This window comes from Balaenoptera musculus, chromosome 11 (genome assembly GCF_009873245.2).
Source record: "Balaenoptera musculus isolate JJ_BM4_2016_0621 chromosome 11, mBalMus1.pri.v3, whole genome shotgun sequence".
Taxonomy (NCBI): domain Eukaryota; kingdom Metazoa; phylum Chordata; class Mammalia; order Artiodactyla; family Balaenopteridae; genus Balaenoptera; species Balaenoptera musculus.
Genome location: NC_045795.1, coordinates 19,081,253 through 19,103,820, shown reverse-complemented (window position 1 = coordinate 19,103,820; position 22,568 = coordinate 19,081,253). Strand labels below are relative to the sequence as shown.

The 22,568-nt window shown below is 42.0% G+C and overlaps 1 protein-coding gene across 1 annotated transcript; it reads right to left on the bottom strand.

The window, feature by feature from the left end:
- Positions 1 to 364: 364 nt before the first annotated feature.
- On the bottom strand, positions 365 to 18,781 carry NRSN1 (neurensin 1). Its single transcript, XM_036867820.1, has 4 exons — positions 18,667 to 18,781; positions 16,855 to 16,927; positions 11,363 to 11,560; positions 365 to 2,016 (listed from the first exon to the last, which is right to left on the bottom strand). The coding sequence occupies exons 3-4, from the start codon at positions 11,549 to 11,551 to the stop codon at positions 1,618 to 1,620; spliced, it is 588 nt and encodes a 195-aa protein (XP_036723715.1). The 5' UTR covers positions 11,552 to 11,560; positions 16,855 to 16,927; positions 18,667 to 18,781; the 3' UTR covers positions 365 to 1,617.
- Positions 18,782 to 22,568: the final 3,787 nt, after the last annotated feature.

Below are 22,568 nucleotides of genomic sequence, written 5' to 3'. Positions count from 1 at the left end.
ATTTCTTGGTACACAATACAAGCCAACATGGAAAGCCTCACGATGTTGCCTTGAACAGGTGCCTGGGGACTTGAATAAGGCTTCAAAGAACAAAAGTAAAATGGCATTGCCACAGGAAGGTAAGAACCTGAGGAAACTTGAACAATTTCTCCCAAACCTAGCTAATGATCCTTGTTAAGGATGCGGATTTGCCCCGTGTTTTATGCTGGACGATGCAAAACAAACCATGTGCACAGAAGCACTAATTGCTTCATTTATTCTTCCATTTCGCCAGGGGACCAGCAGAGCTCACTCAGCCTCAGAATGGAAAATTACATGTTGGAGAGAAAACAGCCACACCAAATGAATGACCATGCAATTCAAGTTCTGCTTGTTCACATATTTTATTTATCCAGTGAAGGAAAGGAAAAAAAAAAAAAAAAAGACAGACTTTGAAGGTGGCACAGATTCTGAGAGGATACCAAGGTCATGTGTTCCATTTCCCTCAGGCTAGTTTAAATCCACAGATTAAGTAAAAGTGTAAAGGGATGAGATGAACATTTTACTGGAGAGGAAAATGTCTTCTTTGAGAAAGAAAACCCTCTTTAAGGTTAATATCTACTCAGGGGTTTCTTATTGGAGGATGGCTTACTTTTGTTTCTATAAAAATATGACTGCATTGTATAAACTGCTGGAGTTGAATATTTAGAAGTAAGTGGCATGGAGGCTGCTGATTTGGTGACTTTCTGGGAGTCCAGGTCTGGAAGAATCCCACTGTGGTGAGAGCCACAAGAACACTGTAAACATCCTTGGTCGTGGACACACAATGACGCACGGCAAAAACGGAATCTCAGACATCACAGACCAGGATGCCCGTTCTACAGATGGGGAAACTGAGGCCTGGGAGGTTAAGTGCTTTCCCCAAGATCACACAGCTAGTTAGTAATAGGAACTCAGATTTCTTGGCTTCTAATTCAGTGCCTTTGTACACTGCATAAATAGATTCTCCTAATATTAATTTCTTTCCCAAGATTCTAAAGTTGGCAATTTGAGCTCTTTAAGTGGGAAAAAAATAGAGAAAACAAAAAAAGACTTATGGAGAATTCTGATACGTTTGTGTCTGATTTCAAGAACCTCATGTTAAGTTAGAGTTAAAAGACCAAAGTTTGGGTCAAAATCAGGGAACTTGATTTTTCTGTGAACACATGACAATATCTTACATGTAGTGAGACAGGAATGGAAGGCAGCACCACACAGGAAAGATTAGAAAAACCAATACTAGAAAGTAAAACGGACCACGTCAGCCATTGGTAGGCTGGTCTAAACTGTTCAGCGCTTTCCAAGAACACAGAAAATGACACAAAGTCACACTATATGAGAGGGGAGTTCCAGAGAGCTCCTGGTGGGCACCCAGCAGCACCTCTTTAAGCAGCCGGGTGCATGTGCCTAGGCTGACCCATGGCATCAACGGTCCCCAGGGCCACTGAACGGAATGAGTGTGAGCTCACACACCACACTGCGCACAGCCCAGCACAGCCCTAGGGCAGGTCAATGCCAAATCCTTATTTCCCAAACTGGCCTCCTCCCTTGTAACACTGGGCGTAAATTACAGAGGGGAGGACCGGGCTGGAAAACGTTTCAGGTTGCTGCTATGGGCTGGACATTTTGAACCCTGGACAAAGTGACTGGTATCTTTGTTTCTCCCGGGCCTGGAGCTCTTGTAATGGGCTGGGTGTGGGCCTTGATGTCTGCGATTCGCTCTTTAAACTTTTGCTGAAGGAATTTCTCTTCTTTGGAGTAGCTTTTTGCGAACACCGACATCAGCAGGCACCCTGCCATGGATGTGCCCCCGATGCAGAAGAGCACGGCGCCCGCCAGCTTGCACATGTCAAGGGCTCCATTAAACTGGACAGCGTGTGTGTCCACCATCACGAAATTGGCCTCACCAAAGGCTTCGATTTTGGGGGGCACAAGAAAGCCCACTGCCAGGACAGTCAATCCGAGAATCACGAAGACTGTGCCCGAGATGAGTCCAACCTAGCGAAAGACACAATGAAATAAGACAGAGTAAACCTGGTACTTCAGGTCTCCAGGGCAGGACTGGCCTTGTTTTCTGAGAGAAGAGACTTTCCCCAGTCACCTCTAATTTGTATGAGAAGCCTGCATAATTTTGTAGTTAAAAAAGAAAGTGAAGGAGGACTTTTCTGATTTTGATGCCAACCCGGAACTGCAGCACTGCCTTGATTTTTCCTTTGACCTTCCCGTTTGTCCAATGCTTTGCAATCAACAGAGCCCCCTTTGGCTTATGTTGTCTTGTTTGGTCTTGAGCAAGAGAAAAGCAGCCCGGATACCCAGGAGCTGGCCTTACTCTATCCACTAGGCTTTGATGTTCTTAGAAGCTGGCCTGGGGCCCCCATTGATTGCATGTTGTTTTGTGGGCACAATCAGTCGTGGAGAACCTCAACATCAGACAGGCTCATTCTGCACCCATGATGAAGTGTGACAAACCAAGACCACTTCATAATTTTGTCTAAGCGCAGACAAAACAAGGACATTGTGCAAACCACAAGATTCTGCGCACCTCCCACCCCACGCAATATAAATGACTGCTGCTTCTTTACAGTTACAGTCTTAGTCTCACTCTAGTCTGCCCTCTGTATAGATAAGATTTATTAAGTTACCCAGTCATAGGATTATTCCTGATAATCCAGAGTGAACTCTGGCTCCTGTAGACTTCCCAAACCCCTGCAACCCCAAGTCACCCAACTAAAGCCCACATCCTATAATACATCCTTTCTTACACTCTCTTACTGAAATGCCCAGGAGCCCCTATGGTGTCATTCTCTCTCACTGTGATGAGTAATATACTCAACTTGTTCAACATAGAGGTGATTTCGGCAGGTGGCCGTCGACAATCTGTGTAACTACTCACCCCTTCCCCAAGCAAGTGAAGAAGGAACCATCATTACCAGTTTATAGGCAAGGAAATGTAGCCTCGTGGAGGGTAGGTCACTGCCCCAAAGATAGACAACTGGCAAGTAGCAGAGGATGGGCTAGAAGCCACAGATCTGACCTGCAGGCCAGTGCTCTTTCTCTTCTAACATATAGCTGTTTGGGCTTTACTTGTGCAGATGTTGAGAACTGTTAAGAGCAGCAGATGGAGATGAAACTGCATTAGCTCAAGTTCTAATAAAATGTAACCCACTGAAAATGGAAAGTAATATACCATTTGGTGGTTTAAGCTCAGAGGTTTGGAATTAACAGACTCAGGCTTGGATTCTAGCACTGCCAACTAGTACTTGAATCATAGAAGGAAAGTTACTTAAATACTCTCGTTAATTTTCCCATTTATAAAATGATAAAGGATAATAGTACCTACCTCATAAAGCTGTGAGGACAAAACGAGACCATGCATGAGAGCACTCAGCCCTGTGCCTGCCTAAGTCATACATTGTAATAAGTAGATATTATTATTATTATTTGAAAATGTGCCTCTTGTAAAATTATGCTACATTGGCAAGAGCATTGCAACAGTCACTCAGTACTTGGAATAAAGAACAACTAATACAGCTTATTTTTTAAACACATTTTTCATTTCCTCCTGTTCCTAATTGCTTTTAGTTAAAATAACAAGGTTGGAAAAATAACCAAATGTATAACACCATTTAATCTTGAACATCTAAAGTATATTTATCTAACTTATTTACTATGTTTCAGGGTAATACACTTTATTAGATACTTCTTTAGTAGAAGGTTTGGATAATAGAAAACATTCGCAAATCTATCACTGTAACAAAGGGGGAAGAGACCTGGTATTATTGAGCATCGATTATGACCTAGGCACTGTGCTTTTCACTTAATCCTCACCAGCATCTTATGAGATGTAGATATTTTTATCCCCATTTCACCTATAAGAAACTGAGGTTTATTGGGTTGAAGAAACATAGTTCAAAGTCCACTCTTTAAGCACGTGGTCTCTAACCCAAGTCTGCATGACTTCTAAGCCCCACTCCCCACTTTCATTCTCCCATGATACTTCACCAATTACTATTTTGTACATTACTTCTATAATTTTTAAAAAATTACAATAAAGTTTTAGTCACCATATACGAACAAATTTCCATTATGTAATAGTGTAAAGAAACTGAAAAACCAACAAAAAGAGTCAGTGTAATGTCTTCTGAAAAAAAAACCAAAAAACTATTGTACATAAGATATAAGTACTGCAGAAAAACTTGGGTTGTAAAATATCACACTTTGGATGGCTTTCTACATTTTTTGAAGAATGGTGTCAAGTTCACTTTCAAAGACTAACCATTATTTATAATATTTAAAAGATGACTCATGTTGGAATATTCTGAATGCACAAACTAAATTAACTTAAATATCCATGGTGACATGCTTCATGTGTCACTAAATTACCTCCCTCCTCAAGAACTGGTACAGATTCTCAAAAATTGAGGGCAGCAAAAATGTATCCATCTTCGTTTCTAAGGTTCTTAAGAGCAAGGGAGGCCAGGGTGCTCCATGTTCTATTTCTGTCTTTCTCTCCACAGCAGTCAGTTCAGCCTGTGTCCAATATATATTCCTGACTGACTAACTTAAACCACCAGACTGCTGAATCCGGAGCCAGGTGACTGATTCTCAGAGCAGTCTGTTCCTCAGTTGAGCAGTGATTTATAGATTAAAATCCACTTTTGGAATATCACTCAGAAGCTAAAAGGCAAACCCTGCCTTGCAGATGGCAGAACTCCTGCTTATTTCAAGAACTGGAAAGTGGCTGGCCTCCCCAAGCCTTCTCCCTTTTCCCTGTTAAATCAGAGGATCAGAGAGAGGCCCGCCATCTGTGGAGGGGAGCATGACGTAATGAATAGTATGTAATGCCCAGGATTCTGAGGGTGCCATCAATGCAAGTCTAATGAGGATCTCCAAAAGATGTGCCCAGAGAGGGACTCCAAACCTGTTCAAACATGTCAGGGAGAGCGTGGGATGGTAGGCATGAAGGGAAAATGCTGGGAATACTTCCCTGAGAGTGTAGTAGTGGTGAGGAGGGATGCTGGGATATATCAGCTTAATCCTGGTACCATCTTGGAGTACTGAATGGAATAAAAATTTTGGGAGTGATGCCATATGGTATCATAAACTTTGTCTCTGGACACAGCTCTAAGTTAAAGTGGTCCCAGGTCTAAGAGAAAAGGGGTTCTATTAAATAGTTTAAGAAATGCAACACAGAGTTTTTTTAAAGGTTCTAAGAGAGCAAACCAGCTCTGTTTGGAGCCATGCAAAGAGTTGCAGTGCTGCTGGGTGAGGGGCTTCCCAGAGTAGCCTGGTGGTGTGGGATGTTAGATCAACATCCAATAGGGAGAGAGAAGGGCCTCTCCAGGTGATGAAAAGCAAACTTTAAAGACAGCAGCAAGAGCAGTTTTTGTGCTGTGACTTCTGATGACTCTCTTGACTGTGTGAAGGATGGGTGAAAACCCAGTCCCTGCTGTTGGAAAGGAGGATTGGACAGGGGGGAGAGCTTGGATTCCAGAAATTCTGCTGTTGGGGGCCACAAGCCAGAAGCTGCTGTTGTTTTGACCAGCATCCCCTTCGTGGTCTGTCTGTGAGCTGATGAGATCTGAAAATGCAGTTCACTCCAATAAGCGGAGCTGGCAGCAGGAGCAACGCAGCTGTTCTGGCAGAGAGGAGGCGGTAATGACTGGTGGAAGCAAGAACCAGCATGGCAGGGAAGAGCGGCGTGTGGGGGGAGATTGCTGGATGGAGCTAAATGGGAAAGAAGCCTTCTGGGTTAGAGGTAAAATTCAGATGAAGCACAGCAAGAGTGAAGACTGGCTTTTCTTCTTCTCCATCAGCCCTGAGGGCTGCTGCCCACTGCTCCTTAGCAGGACCTGAGCTCGGAGTGCTGTCACCTGCCAGAGTGATGGCAGATTCTAACTCGTCTGTCCTGACCCTCTTGCCTGACCTGCTTGTAGGGACACTGAGCTTTGCAAAGCAGTGACCAGTGCCGGGCTGGGATCAGGTCCTTCCACATACGCGTCACCTGGTACAGTCTCCACAGCCCTCCTTCACCTGGGTAGCAGGATCCCGCATTGGCTCCGCTGCCTTACAGAGGCTCTGTCCCTCCAGCCTGTCAGCACATTCAGTCGCTTCCATCTTCAGAACCTATTCTAGAGCCCTGTGTCCCCCACTAACTACTGCTTGAACTCATTCCTACCCTTGGTAGCCAAGCCTAGTCCTCCAGCATTTCACTGAAACGCCTCTCTCTGAGGTCACTGATGACCTCCTAATTGTCAAATCCAATTTTTCTTTTCTTCATTTGCATATTCTGCAGTCATTGATTTGAAGTACTTAGGCTTTCTTAAAACCCTCACCAATGGTTATCCCTGACACAACTCTCTTCTGTTTCTGTCTTTTACAACTCACTCTTAACCTGCTTTGCCAGACACTCTTAAATTATTGGTGTCCCCCAGGGTTCCAGCCCTGACTCACATCTCTTACTCAATATGTTCTCTCTACGGTTTAATTTGTGGCCGCAGTTTCAACTCCCACCTATATACCAGTGACTTCCAAATGTCCAACTCCAGCCTAGATTTCTCTCCTGGGCTGTAGCCCCACATTTATGACAGCCAGTGGGAGGATCTACACAAAAATGTCCCAAAGGCTCTGCAAAACCCAAATATTCAAAATGGTGTTCCTTTCTTCTTTCCTTCCCAGTTTTTCTGCATTCCTGCCACCTGCCCATTCACTGAGTCCTTCCTCACATTCGTAGTCAAGGGATAATTAAATCTTATTGATTCTGTCTCATAGAATTCTCTTGAATCTTGTCTCTCTATCACTACAGCTACTCTAATGGTAACAGAGCATTATTAACTCTTGCCCAGATCATTGCAACAGCATTCTGATGGTCTCCATGGCTAGTCTCATCCTTTGTCCATTTTTCAAGAGTCATCTGAGAAATTTTTTTTTTTTTAGATAATACCACATGGTTTCTCCTCTTAAGGGACTTCCTTATTCATTTCTAGAATACAACCATCTCCTTAATATCCAGCAAGACTTTGAAGAGAAATCCAAGATGTAAGTTTAAACTCTGACTTAGCTTAAGGGGGAAACTGGAGAGATTGGGACAGGTAGGAGGAGGGTCTTGAGAGAAAGGACAGGTACCAGCATCATTTTCACTTTTAGTAAGTCTGTGGAGGAAGCGGTCTTGCCTTGTACCTGCCCGTTGCTATTTAACACCCTTTGGGAGATTTCTAATATTGGTTGAGGGAAAGGTGAGGAGGAGGATCCTGGGGTGAGGAAAGAATGATTGGGGTAAGAAAACTGCTCCCATTAGTTCATTACCTGCAGTACTTCAGCTATCTGCTGCACAATCAAGTAGCAACAGTCTTAGTCAAGGTCAAGTGCAAGGATGAGAAAGAAAAATTCCACCACAGCCTGTTAGGTCCTTGGGTAGAGGCAGTGGGTGGCAGGGGGTAGGTGGGACCGTGTCACATAGATTTTTGCAAATGGCAGCAGTTGCAGGTAAATTAGCAGTGGCAGAGGCCACCATGCAGTAATCCAGAAGCTATGAGGCACAGAGAATGTGTATAATACTGTATATGTGTGTGTGTGTGTGTGTGTGTGTGTGTGTGTGTAGGGGCTGTTTACACCTGATTGTGAGACAACCTTCCCAAGAAAGCCTAGCTTTATTATCTTACCTTGTCACTGTACTCAATCAAGCAGGAAGGTTCTGGAGAAATTTCTACTTCACAGCCTTGCTGAGTCTCTGTGATCTGGCTCTTGTATACATTACCGTGTTCATCTCTTGGCCTTTGTCCTCCACCCCTAACTCTTACCCCAGCCACAGTGAACTGTTGGCATCTCCTGAGCATGCCATCTTCTCTCATGACGCAGCTTCTGTGATGCTCTTCTTTCTATAGTGCTTTTCTGTTCCTGTGAACTCTTCTGTGGAGTCACTTCCTCCCCAGGCTGCATCAGGTCTGTCCAGTAAGTACTGCAACAACTGGCATGGTGGATTGTAACAGTCTCTGTACACATCTACCTTCCTTATTTGACTGTGAACTCTGTCAGGTGAAGAACAGTGTTGTGTTCACAACTGAATCCCGGAGCCCACCACAGAGGCTTGTGCACAGTGGACATATAAACGTGTAGAAAGAACAGCATTGTGAGAGCGAGGTTACATCGGTCCACGTGGTAGAGCAAAGTTTCTAGCTCAGGCCCATTTGATTCCAATCCCTGTTCTCATTAAGCCCTTCCTTGCTGCCCACTGCTAAGGAGCTGGCTCAGCGGCAGAGTCCTCCTGAGGCTCTGTGAGCGTGGCCCCCAGTGAGAGAGCCATGTGGCCTCAGCAGTGCTATAGTGGAAGAGGGGGAAGGGGGAGCCCACATCTTGAACCACTTACAGGATGCAGATTGAAATGAAAGAAAGAACATAAAAAAGTATCATAATAGAAACACGTGCATAATCAGTGCTTTTCTCTGTGTTGATTCAAAGCACTTCATACACTCGCTGGCATGAGTTCCCTTATATTCCCTAGGAGGAAACCCAAGAATGATTGGTTTATTCCCTTGGTAGAGGTGAGGTCTCTAAGACAGTGAATTCTTTGGTTTTTCAGGTTGACTGTAGGCTTCTGAGTGCCCAGTCTAGTGTTTTATGGTTAGGATGTGAGTCTAAGATTTGGATTTTGCTGGAATATAATCTCTATGAGGCCATGGACTTTTGCCCGGTTTTATTCTCTGAAGTAGGTCCAGCACAACAGGGAACAAATACTTTTGGATCTTGTTTGCGTAAAACAGAAGAGAGAAAATACTGAAATCTGAATTCTAGGCTTGGTAATTTACTGAGAGTTCTTTATTGTAAATCCGTACCCATGTATTATTTGATGGATTTATAGCTTCACAACTCATATCACCGCTAGTGCTTTGGAACCACTAGCATTTGCAATATTCTGTATGTCAGTGGCATTTTAGGCTCTTGGCACAATAGACCTGTGAGGCAAATATTTGTTTTTTTGACATATAGAGAAGCAACCACCCACTTACCTGGGTAAATACAAGATGTGCCAAGCTTGGCTATGTATTTCATTGGTCCAGGCCAGTACGGAGTCATCAGAGGTGACACTTGTACAGAATAAGAAGGCTGGCTTGACCAATTCTAATACAGAGTGCCTGACACTAGTAAGATTTTGAATCAACACAGGTCTTGGGTAATCCATAGTAACAACTATATTACCAATATTTTATTTATTAACTAGATTTCCAGTTTTATTTCTATTCCAGAACTCAGTGTTCCATATGACATCTGGTACTAGGAGCTAATATATTAAGTGCTTATTGAGTGCCTACCAGACATTGTTCTTAGCTCTTTGCATCTATTATCTTATTTAATTCCCACAACTTATGTGGTAGGTACTATAAGTATCACTGTTAGAGGCTCATTTAAGGTCAATTAAATTGCCCAAAGTTACAGAGCTGAGATTTGAACCCATGTAATCTGAGGACAGAGTCCGTGCTCATAATCATCACTATGTTACATTGCCTCTTGTTAAACTCTATTGCCAGTACATTGTAAATGTATGTCAGTATCAATGTCAAAGTTTCTGGGATCTTTTGGGAGAAAGTTGGGGATGATCAGAAACCTCCAAAACACAGAATATTAAACCTGGAGGGAATCCGAGGCATCATCTAAAGCTGTGCCTTCTCAGTAGCCCTTCCTACATCCTTGTCCTTTTCTTGATTTCTAAATGTTGGAACATCCGATGCCCTCTTCTCTCTTATGTCTATACTCTCTTCCTAGGTGATCTTATCTAGTCTGGTACCTTATATACACTGTATATATCTGTGACTCCCAATTCATGAGCTGAAGATTGGTATATTTAAATTGCTACTAGAGATCTCCACTCGCATGTTTAATAGGCAACTCCAGTGTAGCAATGCCAAAATCAAACTCTTGACTCCCCACCCATCCCACTGCCCTCCTGGTGTTCTCCGTCCCAGTGAATTATAACATCATCCACTAAAGAGCTCAGGCTGCAAGTCTCTAAGTCATGCTTGACTCTTCTTTCTTTCGTTTCTAATTTGCCAACATGTCCTGACAGCTTGGCCTTCAAACTTTATGCTAAATCTGCCTACTTCTCGCCATCTCCATTAACACCACCGTAATCTAAGCCACGATTATTCTTGCCTGGATACTTTAACAGCCTCTTAAATAATCTAGCTGCTTCTATCCTTGCCTTCCTGTAATTTATTTTCCGTACTGTAGCAAGAATGATCTTGTTAAAATACTGGTCGGGTCATGTCACTCATCTGCTTGAAATGTTCAGGTGGCTTCCCATGGATCTCAAGGTAAAAGCCAAAGTCCTCACTGTCACCTACAAGCCTCCATACAAATCATCTGTATCCTGTTATTTTTCTGAATCCATCACCTGTTCTTTCCCCTCTCTCATTCCTCTCCAACCAGATTGGACCTCTTGCTATTTTTCAAACACACCAGTGTTCCCATTTCAGAGCTTTTGAACTTGCTATTTTCCCAGCCTACAGTGACCTTCAGCCAGGTAATTTTATGGTGTACTCCCTGGTATTTGCTCAAAGGTCATCTCCTCTGAAAGGCTTTCTGTGATCAGCATAACTAAATACCAGTTCTCCATCCTTCCCTATCCTCTTATTCTGATTTATTTCTCTTCATAGCACTTGCCACTACCATTCTGTTGTGTGGTTTATTTGTTTATGGTCTGTTTCCCACGATAGATTGTAAGTTCCTTGAGGGCGGGGACTTTTTCTTCTCCCATTTACCACTTTAATTTCTGGTACTTTGCAACTTCTTGGCACAGAGTAGGTGCTGACTAATTATATGCTGAATGACTGAACTTATTGTCTAGTGAGGCTCCTTCCACTTGAGGAAGCTGAAGCTCATAAAGCCTCATGACCACATATCCAGGAGAGGCAGAGCTGGCAGACTGACCACTGTATTATGTCTCAGTATTAAGTCTCTCTAGTATCCAACTATTTCTTTTAATAATTATTATAATTTGTCAAATGATACTTACCAAACCTTAAGGGAGGCTTAAAGCATGTTTTGCCTTTGGACGGCTGTCATAGTTGGTGAATTTAGTGGCACATTAATAACAATAGCAAAAATAATAATTAACGATGGCAATTATATCTATTTATGTTTAACCTGCAAATCAACAGTTGTGCTGTGTGTAGAGGCTTTCTTCAGCCCAAGGGTTATAGTCTCCTTTCCTAAGGAAGAAAACTGCACTTAGTGTCACTGAGAGGGATGCACACACAGAGTCCCAGACTTCTCAGTTCTCTATAGCTGAATTATTTCTGTATCAAATGACTTCTCCACTTCCTGAGTTAAACACATGCTCTTTACTTACCTTCCAGAATACTGAGCTCCACCTGTTAGGTGATCTCTGGATCTGGAAATCATCCTCATACTCCCAGATCGAGGTGGTACAGTCCTCATAAAACTGGTGCAGGTAGGACCGGACTCCATAGCGCTGGTACCCGCCCTCGGTAGCAGCCTGTGCCTGCTTGGACCCACAAACGTTGCTGCAAGAACTCATCCTTCCCAGCTGGAATGACAGCACCCACAGGCATCAACCACATGAGCTCTGGCCTCAGGATCAAAAGGCAAATTAAAGGTAAGAACCAGGCTGAATAATGTCAGCCTGTTTGAACAGTGCTCTTTTCTGGCAAGAAAAGACACGTTTAAAGACCTGCCTTTTTTACCCAAGATGCTCTTCTCTACTGAACGCAAAATTATCCCAAACACTCAATGACTAGAACTGGTTCTCCATAAATGAAACGAGACATAACAGCACAGCTCACTTAGATGATGCAAAAATTTAAGCAGGAAGCACATGAGAAATGGCAACAAAGAAGCTGAGATTTTCAGTGTCTTGACAAGAAATCTTTAATCTCTTAGAATCCAGTAGTCTTTACACTTCCATGTTAAAGGATTAGGAAGGCACTCTCACTTGCTACAGATGGAATTTGTCCTGGACTGTCCTCTTCAATGCTTAACCATGTTCTCTTGTGGGAACTACATGGTGTTACATAGCTATTTGAAATTTTGCCTTCGGATCTCATGTATCTTGCTCTAACAATTGTCAAGTTGTACAGAAGCTTTATTAAAAAGTTGCTGAGCAACTTACACTTCATGCTTTATCACAAATGGCTTGGCCAATAATTGATACCTCACTGACTCTAACTCCAGATATTTCAGGCATTATTTGTGGATACATCTGTCCACGTGGGATGCTAGAGCATAATGTAGAGGGTAGACCTACCTTTTACTATTTTCCATTAAGTGTCTACTATAAATAAAAAATGCAGAGAATTGTTTAATGAAACTAAGCTCTGGGTGGGTTGTTTGGGACTCTGCCTTCTTCAGATAGAAATTTCAACTTGATCTGATCTAATTTGACCTTAGAGAGAGGCATGTGGTTAATAATTCATGGTAAAAAAAAAAAAAAGGAATTACTGAAGGGCAGGAATTTTGGTGAGTAAGAATTCTCAGTTATTCTGTTTGTTCTTTGGTTTTCTGATCTCCATATAAGCAGATAAATAGGTAGCTAGAAATGTGAAATACTTTTTTAGATTGTTCAATTATCCTCTAGATGGTTTTCCCTGTGTGGACATAGTTTTAAACTCTAGACAGTTTTCCCTGTCTCAACATGACAAAGCAAGGAACAATATAGAAGGAGAATAAGTTTCCCACTGACCCAGGTTCTCAGGACCTGTGCTATAATCCAGGCAATAAGAAGACATATTAAATGTTTCCAATTACTTGCCAAGAAACCAAGTAGTAATGTTTACCTACAAGAAAAACTTAATCTAAAATTCTAGCAGGTGTTCCTGTGTGGCCACTTAGTTTGGTTGTATAGAATCATGGGGCTAAAGTCAAAGTTGAACCCAGGGACCCACTGTCCCATAGCCACAAAGTGAACCCTTAAGAATATCTTGTAAATGTGTGCCCTCAGCCACAAGTGGGTTTTGGTTAGAACATGTGGTCAAATTCAGGAAAATATGGCCCTGACCTTAGAAAAATGATACAAACAGGTATAACTGATGGTGACTGATAACCTCATCTTTTAAAGTGTTGGTCAGTGTTACATTTAGTGCCTACCTCCTAGTGACTTCTTCCTGGCTCAGGTCCAGCTACCATCTAAAGAAATCACCCAGGAGGAGAGATCAGGGAAGGAAATTTTTTTTTTGTTTTTTTGCTTTTTAACATTTCAGAAGGATATTATTTCATAAAAAAAATCAAGATTTCAGAAGGGACTTTGCCTGATTAGAGCCGCAATGTCCAATGGGCCAAATTCTTTTGTTAACCTAGTTTTCATATTTTAAATGCTAGGATGATCTCTTCAGTACCTTTTATTTAATGCTTACACAATGAAGATGATTAATAAGGGCCCATTACTAGTGATATCCAAGTAGAATAATTTTAAAGGCACTTTCTTTTAAGACATTCTAATAAACTTTCAGTCAAGGGGAAATGGGATTAGTATTACTAAGTCTGCTTTGTCACTGAAGAAACTGAGGCATAGAAAAATGATCTGCTAAAGGTTATATCATGAGTCAGGGAGCAGATGAAAGATGACAATACTGTAAACAGGAGTATAGATTGAATCATATATTTGCATAATCAGAACTAACTCATACAAATATATATGTTCAGGTTTTCAATAAAGCATTGGAGAAGACTTTAACATGAAAAAAGGACAAAAATAGATATGATAGGAATAAAAACAATCCCTCATAGCAACAGTAAGAGTTATCTTCCTTAGATGCTAAAATCATTCTTTCTCAGGATTTAGCTTTGGTGCAGAGCAGGACCTTGTGACATATTGTAGTCATTCCCTGCACTGCTTGTTTCCAGCACACTAGGTTAAATGTTTCTGCTTTATAGGATGAGACTCAGTAGTCCAACTTGGTTAAACACAATATAGGTAAAATCATAAAAGAGATAGAAAATGTCATAAAACAAATGCTTTTGAGCCTGAGTGATAGATGGCTCTACTCTAAGTCAGAATGGATTTTTAGTGATGTTAGATACATTCCAGAAGAGAAATCCCAACAAGTCTTATTCTCTCCTCCAGGCAGACAAAGTACAAGAACACGGCCTGCGCTGTGATAACCACACAGAGCAGAGAATGGGCTCTAATGCTAGTTCTTGATCTGCAACTTACTGGTTTTGACATCTCAGGTAAGCTCAGTAACCTCTCTGGGCTATGGTTGCATCATCCTTAAAATAAGATGGCTGGACCAGATAACCTCTAATTCCTTCTAGACATAGATTTTTCAAGAGTCTTTGGCCATGAATTTACAGAATGAGTCGATTATTTTTGTTGGATAAACAACTGGGTTTAGGGATTTCCCATCTCCTCCCATGCCCTCAGTGATTGATTGTCAGATTGCTTTATTATAGTGTGCATGAAGCTTTAGTTTAAAAGAGTATAGAAGCTACTAGTTAGGTTAGTTACTTGGTATTCAGTAGACTGAATGGTTGTGTATTGTTTATTTGTTCAATAAGTTATTTCAGTATAGTGTATGTTGCCTAAAATAGTAGTCCCTGGGGGGTCTTAGAGGTTTCATACATCTTTCCAAACATATAATTTGTTGGAATTCACTGTTAGAGGAGAGGATCACTTGGTAGAACATGTATTTTAAAATATAACATTTTAGAGTAGAAATTTTGCACTTGCAAAATCTCAACAGAGAGTTACATTCCTCATAGGTAACTTTTTGTCCCAATATAGAAAATGTTACAGTTATTTGGAATCTACTTGGTTGATTGACACCTCCAGTATCATAAAGAGGATACATGAGGTCATTTCATAAAGTCACTTTAAAAGCTGGGCAATGAGTATACGATAAACTAGGGTTGAGAAGAAAGGGAAGGTATGTGCAAAGGCGTTTCAGCTCGCCTCAGCATTTATTTAATGAGTAAGGTTTCATGAGAATTGTGGTGTTTGTGTTTCAATAGGTGTAGTAGTGGCAGCAAAAACAGTAATGTTAAATCTATGGCTGCTGTTAGTGATGGATCCTGAAGGGGCTCCTTTCTTGAGAGAAAGACTTAACATCCTAGGAAGTACATGCATAGGGGGAGGTGAGTGAAAATATTCTCCAGTATTGTATTTAAGTGAGTCCTTGTGAGCTTTCATTTTATAAACACTCTGGTGGAGCCTGTTGCGTCTTCACTGCCAGCATGGCCATCGTGGTGGAGCACAGGCAGCATTGGTGTCTGGTTACTTGGTCATCTGTGAAGGGGGAATTGTTTTCATTGTTCCTGAAGGGCCTTATGGGTGCTGAGAAGTGAGGATCCATCCATGGTTTTCTTCTTTCTATTATTTGTTTATGGTATCTATCTCAACCGCATGCACAGTTATACAGTAAATGGATATTCAAACCCCCAAACTCTTCTGAGAGGCTTTCTACAGTGAGCATAATAAATATCAGCCCTCTGTCACTCTCTATCCCCTTGTCTAGATTTGTTCCCCTTCATAGAACTTGTTATTACCTGATCCTCTGTTAGTGGTTTATTTGATGGTCTGATAGACCTTGTACATGATAAAATGTAAACTTCACCAGGGCAGGGACATTTTCTGTCCTGTTTACCACTTTGAAATTTCTTGGCACAGAGTTCCAGATGGGTTGGTGTGGATGATGGCCTGAGTGGTGCTTGATTTTTCATTCCTCCCTTCCTTCAGTGTTTTTAAACCACTGGTTATATGCCAGATTACGTGAGACGGTGCTTACAAAGATGAGTGGGGCACACATTTTGCTCTCAGTTGACTCTTGGGTTAGAAGAAGAAACACTTCTGAGGCAGTAAGTGCAACAAAATGGGCACCAAAATGAGGTATTTGCAGCAGGAAGAAGTATAAATGCTGAGAATCCCTTGAATGATTACTCTATTCAGCAAACAAACCCATGTATGTGTTACCATGATCTATATGTGTACTACTACACTACAGTATCAGTTTGTTGGAAATTTGAATTTCAGTCTAATAGAAGCAGTTACTCTTTATTTTACTTGAAAAATGTTCATAGCCATGGAAATAGAAATAAGGCTTTATGCCTCATGAAACCTTAAGAATACCAGAGATTTTACAGTATTTGTCTTCATGGTCTCCTTGAGAGAAGAGAGGCAGAAAACTGAGGCACGAAAAGGATGAGTGTTTTCCCATGGCTCTATGTGTGAGTCAGTTGTGAAGCCAGGCACAGGCCCTGTTCTATTTATTCTCTTTGAAAGATCACTCAAGTTTTCATACTGCTTTTCTCTCCCATAAAATCATTCTTAGATAATGAGAGTGAAGTTCCCATTAGAGACACTTTTCCACAGGGCCAGTGCTGCAAGGTATAGGCGCATAGCTGATTTAGACCATTTATCCAACACTACACCAAAAGGTCAATTCGCTTAAAAGAATCAGTTAGACTCAAGAGTGGATGCAGGAAGGCATGAAAGCCTGCTAACAGCTTTTTCATATTTAAATCAGGCATTCTGGAATTATATAAGCATAACCTTAAAACTTGAAAATGTATTTCTACCAATGAACCATTTCAGAGATATTTTATTGTCCTGGAATAGTGGTAGAGATTGTTGCTCTGCACTGTGAGTTTTTATTTCCTCTAAGTCAGTGGCTATGCAGCCACTTTTATAATTTTTAAAAAAGGGGGTAATGATACGCAATTATCTTATTACTTTGCCCCTTTGAGATGTACTTTTAAGTAAGGTAAAATAAAGTCCAAAACCGCAATGAGAAGAGAAAAAGAACCCATATTCTCTTTAAACCTCTTCTTTATCGATGTGCAGACCAGAAGGTGCTTACGAATTTACATGTGACAAGGTTTGAGTCTTACCTTTGAAATTCTCCTCTTCCTCTTCTTGTTGTTTGCTCTTTGACCTCTCCTTTTAATGGCTCATTCTTCAAACCTATTTAAGAACAAAAAATCTCTGCAGAATGTGATCCAGATAAAAGTCTAAACTTCATAAGTCATTTTTATAACTTGTAAAGAGTCATTTAGTATTGACAAAAACATTGACAAAGGACTTCCTGTTCAAGAGCAAAGATAGTTTTTTCTTTTTTACAAAAGTATAACATATGTTATAACTTTTTAATGGGCTCTCATGAGAGTTTATAGAGTCAATGAGACAATATAAATGAAAAGGGCTATGTAAACTATAACACATTATACAAATATATTCTCATTTTGATATAATTCTATTCCATGTAGTCAATAATACCAACTAGACTGACCAATTTGTGTTTTACAAATTGTAAAGAAAAAGATAACTTGCTTCCCAGATACTCCAGACTTGATCTCTTTGGTGCCTGTCCCATTATAGTGTAAAATAAATTAATCTTATAGCCATTGTATTTTCTGATCCATTTACATGCATTTTAGACTTACTAAGGCTCTTTGGATGATTTACTCATTAGGTTGATTTTTACTCCTATATCCATTTTCTTCCTATCACGATCATTTTACTTTCCATCTGCCTAAGAAAAGCAGGTGCCCATGCAAGATTTAATTAAAAAGCCATTGCCAGCTATAGAGCTATTGGTTTCCTACATTACTGTAGTCATGTGAAATAAAATAACTGGGGCTATATTTTTCAAGAGGCATTAAGAATTCTTTCTGATGAACAGTTCCCCATCCATATGCAGGAGTATCTCAAAGACTTGAGGTGTGTAAGCCTAGTTGAGCCCTGAAAAACTGTTTTCAGTATTTTCCAGGTTCAGTCTGTATGTACCATGGCCAAGCCAACCTTCTTCAAGACTCATTTATTTGTCCTGAAATTTTATTTTGTGGGTGGTATGTGAGCAGATTTGGGCAAAGAAGCAAATTATATTAGGATTCTGGGTCTGGATAAGTAAAAGAAAACAAGTCTGTTTGTCTGTCTCTCATCTGTGCCTGTCTCTCTCATTAAATGTCCCTTCTTTTTATCTGTAGCCTTCCCCCTTTTCTGTGAGGGAATTGACTCCACACATGCCCTTCACCAAAGGTTGGCCTGGTCTGGAGCCAAAGGAGCTCTTCAAGGTGCTGAAAACATTTCTGCTACAGAGCCAGGAACCAATTAAGTAAACATAAGCTGTTCAACTCCAGCTCTGTTTTCTTTGAGGTCATCAGCTTTGGTAGGACCCCCACCCAAGCCCCCTTTCTAACAGCATAAAGAAGTAGGTGCTGAGATCATATCAAAACCTCAAACGTCTTTAGATACGGCAGAGGAGTGGGGAAGGCAAGGAGGGGGTAAATTCAGCCTGGAAAAGAAATCAAATCAGCTTTGCAAACTCCAAATACATACATTTTTACTCTTATCTAATATTACAACTTTTCTTGTCTCACAGGGAAGAAACTCCTGAGTTTTCCCTGTATACCTCCCAAATTCTTACATAACACAAACCACAGACCGCCAAAGCATGGAGTTGGCTACTCCTAATTTGTACGTGTTCGTGGATTTTAATACGCGTGGGTTTTGTAGAGATTTGTGTCCATATAATAAACGTGAACGAGTTAGGGGTGTGGTGTGTGTGTGTGTGTGAGTGAGAGAGAGAGAGAGAAAATATGAATATTTGTGCGTGTGGAGAGAGGAAGGAAAGAAAAAGGAGGAGCGGGAGAAGGACACATCGAGCCTAGAAAACCTCACCCCTGGGCTCCGCAAGGCTTTACCTGCCCCCTGCGATCCCCTGACCCGTGGAGCAAATGCAGCCTGCTAGCCGCAGATCTCTCGCTGGGGTCCCATCGCCGCCACCACCGCCGCCGCCGCCGCCGCCGCCGCCGCCGCCGCCGCCGCTCCAGCCTAGCTGAGCTCAACCTGCGCGTGATTGACAGCTGGGCGTCCCGCGTGCCCGCGCATCCGAGGCCCGCGCAGCCGCCGCCGAAGGGGCCGGGTCGGCGCTGCGCGGACGTGAGGCGAGTGGGCGGGGCCCGGATTGGCCAGCCCCGCTTCCGGCGCCCCGAGTCTGGTTGTCCGCACAGGAGGGTGGCTGGCCTTCTGGGCGGCTGGTTACTTTGCTCTGAGGAAGCTCCACGGGGACGGGCATCTTCTCCGCCTTCTGCCTTCTCCAGTTTTCTTCTCCTGCCCAGCACAATATCTGGCCGTAGCAGGCTCCATACACGTATTTTTTAGATGGGTGGGGAAGGCAGACGGACCTGCTGTGTGTTTCTTCCACACCCCTCCCTCGCCCCAGCCCCCCATTTGTAAAGGCTTATCCGGACCCTGTTTTTTGTCCTTGACGAGACCCGAGGTGAGGAACTTTGGCTGGCAGAGCGGTGCCCAACTGAAAGAACCTTCTCACTTCTGTCAGCGTTGGGCACTTTCAGTGTCTCCCCTCGCCCCCGATCCCAAGGTCATTTAGCCTTACATGGGTGAGATGGAAGAATGATGGAGAAAATGAATTAAATGATGATATTCAAGAAAAACACACAAATGCACGAAGGCAAGAACATACTAGAAAATTACCTGTGAACACCTCAGAAAAATGTGTGTAGGTGTGGGCAGGTTAGCATATAAATACAACGACCCCTGCTTCAGGAGACTTTCTGCAGACCCCTGGTAAGTGGCATAATGCTGAAAATGATGACTAAAATAGTTAATATTTGCACAGCCATTCTACACATAATAACATCCAATATTTACATGGTGTTTATTATGTCCCAGGCGTTGCTTTCAGTATCGTACATATATATATTCATTATATGCATATTAAATCATTAAACCCTCACATCAGCTCTATATGTGGGGGTTATTCTTTATTATTCCAATTTTACAAATGAGGGGGCTGAGGCATAGAGAGAAGTGACCTGCCCCCATGGTGATACAGGCTCACAATTGCTCGTCACGGGTCACACAGCTGCTAAATGGTGGAGGGGCACTGGAATCTACAAGGTTATCTCCTGGAGAGGATTTAGGGTATAAGTGATATTTTGCTTAAAAAAACTAAGAAACAACTCTGTTTTTATTAAACAGTGGCTATATCAAAGCAAATGTCGAGCAGATGCTTCGAGGAGAACCAAAAGATGGCTGTGTCTTCCATGTTCTTTTGGTTCGCAACTCATGTCCCAGTTTCAACACCACTTAAGCCTGTAGGTGCCACTTCTTTCTCCCTTCCCAGTCTTCATGAAAGTGCATCTTTCAGGAGTTTTGACTTGTGGCTTGTTAACTTGCTTTTTTCCATATTCAGTGTGTGGATCTGGTGAAGATTTATTTATTCTTAGATTGTGACGTGGCTACTGTGTTTTCCTATCCTTGAAAGTCCAAAAGAATCAGCACATGTGGAAAAATTCAGGGGCTCAGAGTTGTACATCTCTCAGAGGTTAGTCTTTGGGAAGGGCGTGGCTGACTTCTTGTTGGTTTCTGCTAAGTGTGATGGTCTCTTTTGACAATGCACGAAGAATCTATCATCCATTAATCCAGAGAGTTAGTCTAAATAGGGCTTGGAATCAGACAGACCTGGGTTTAATCCTGGCTTCTATAACCTCCTGCTGTTTAACCAGGTCAAGTTGCTTCACCACTGTAGACCCCATTTTCTCCATCTAAAAAATGGTTATAGTAATACCTACTTCATATGGTAGTTATGAGAATTAAATAAAATTATATTTATAAAGCATTTATCACAATGCTTGGTTCTTAGAAATTACTCAATAAATGATAGCCATGGTGATGATGATGATGATGTGATGATGATGATGTTGATGATTTAGTTAAACCTTTTGGGAGCCTATGAATATTTTCAGCTTGGAGTCTCAAGCCTTCTAAGTTTCCTAGGCACTATCCACTTGCTTCATCTCCTTTTACCAGATCTGTTTCCAACCTGTGCCATCTCTGGCCTTTCTGGAAGTTTCTGATGAAGTAACACAGAGATGGACATACCTATCCAGGAACCTGGGGGCAATACGGGTCTTCCAGATTCACTAGTGCATCTGCCTTTGGTTTTCTTTCTATCTGAAGTAACATGAATTAGTGAGATAAAGTAAGATATCAGTTAAACACCCCAAGATGCCCTTAAAATGTGAGTTATCACCATTATCTTGCATTTTACAAACCATAGTTTTTATTAATGAGTTTTGCAAACATTAGGGAACAGAGAAGATCACTTTGAAGCAGTTAAGTTTTCACTTCAAACACACTGCACATTTTGCCTGAGTTATATTACATAGAAATATTTACCAGCGAATGTCTTATTAATTCATTATTCAACACACATTTATTTAGTGTCTGCCATTTAGAGCACAAAGGGTGAGATACAAGCAGAAGCATTTTGGAAAGTCACAGAGAAGAGAGAGGTCAGGAGAGACTGCCAATTCCTGAGTTGTTTTCCAGAGGGATGCTGTTCCCCTTCCAAGTTCATTTCTCATCGCACTGAACATATTCGGTGTTTTTCAAACACAGCTTGTACTTTCTTCCATTTATTTCAGTGGTTCTCTATGCTTCTTCCCTCATATCTGTGTCTCCAAGTGCTGGCCATTTGGTCCTAGCATGGCGAGTATCTTTTCCATAAAGCCTTCTTTGATAGGCTTGAATATGATTCATTGTTCTTTTTTTTATGGCTGTGTTGGGTCTTCGTTTCTGTGCGAGGGCTTTCTCTAGTTGTGGCAAGTGGGGGCCACTCTTCATCGCGGTGCGCAGGCCTCTCACTATCGCGGCCTCTCTTGTTGCGGAGCACAGGCTCCAGACGCGCAGGCTCAGCAATTGTGGCTCACGGGCCTAGTCGCTCCACGGCATGTGGGATCTTCCCAGACCAGGACCCTGCATTGGCAGGCAGATTCTCAACCACTGCGCCACCAGGGAAGCCCTGATTCATTGTTCTTTATTTTGAATATATATATGTACATATACATATATATAAACATATCTATCCTTACCTGTCTTGTACTGCCACTTTTATTTTTGCCTTGTATTGGCATTATTTATATATCTATTTACTCTCCCTTGTTAGGCTTGTAAACATCGTGAAGGAAGGGTTTACCTACAATTCACTGTGTAATCTATACAGTGACTAGTACATCACTTTGTAAAAATTAAGCGCTCATTTATGGTAAATGAATAAATTAGTAAATGAATGATGGCATCTGGAGAGACAGGTGGATAAGTTTTGGATAAAAGGAAGAGGGAAGAGAGTATTATGACAGGCTTAGGGAATAAAAAAGCACAAGATTCAGCTTGCAGGCTCAGTTCTCAGATTTGTTCCTCGAATTTAGGGTCCCTAGGAGGAGGATGGAGAAGGGACTCCATGTTATTCATTTACTCACTGTTGAGAGGCAGAGCCTTCAGCCACTGGACACTTCGGTGGTGGCCTCGATTGCTCCAGGGATTACTGCAGCCTGGTCAGCCTCTGCCTGCCTGGCTGTGAGCTTGCCATGCCAAGGCCACAGTGTTCTGTACCAGGCAGTAGCTTGTGATTAGTATGCTCTCCGTGTTCCTGGACAGAACAGATGTCTGTCTGCTTTTTTCTGCTTCATGATGGTGGCAGGTTCCCAATGATCAAGATCCAATTTCACATTTTCTGAAATCCTGGGCTGAGAAATTCTGTTTGGTCAGTTCTGAGGCCCAGCCTCCCTCTTTGCAGGAA

Excerpts from the sequence above, each read along its gene's own strand:
- NRSN1 (XM_036867820.1), bottom strand. The coding sequence starts at position 11,551 with ATGAGTTCTTGCAGCAACGTTTGTGGGTCCAAGCAGGCACAGGCTGCT. Across the intron at positions 2,017-11,362 it reads GGAGCTCAGTATTCTGGAAG|GTTGGACTCATCTCGGGCAC; the intron begins GTAAGTAAAGAG and ends GTCTTTCGCTAG.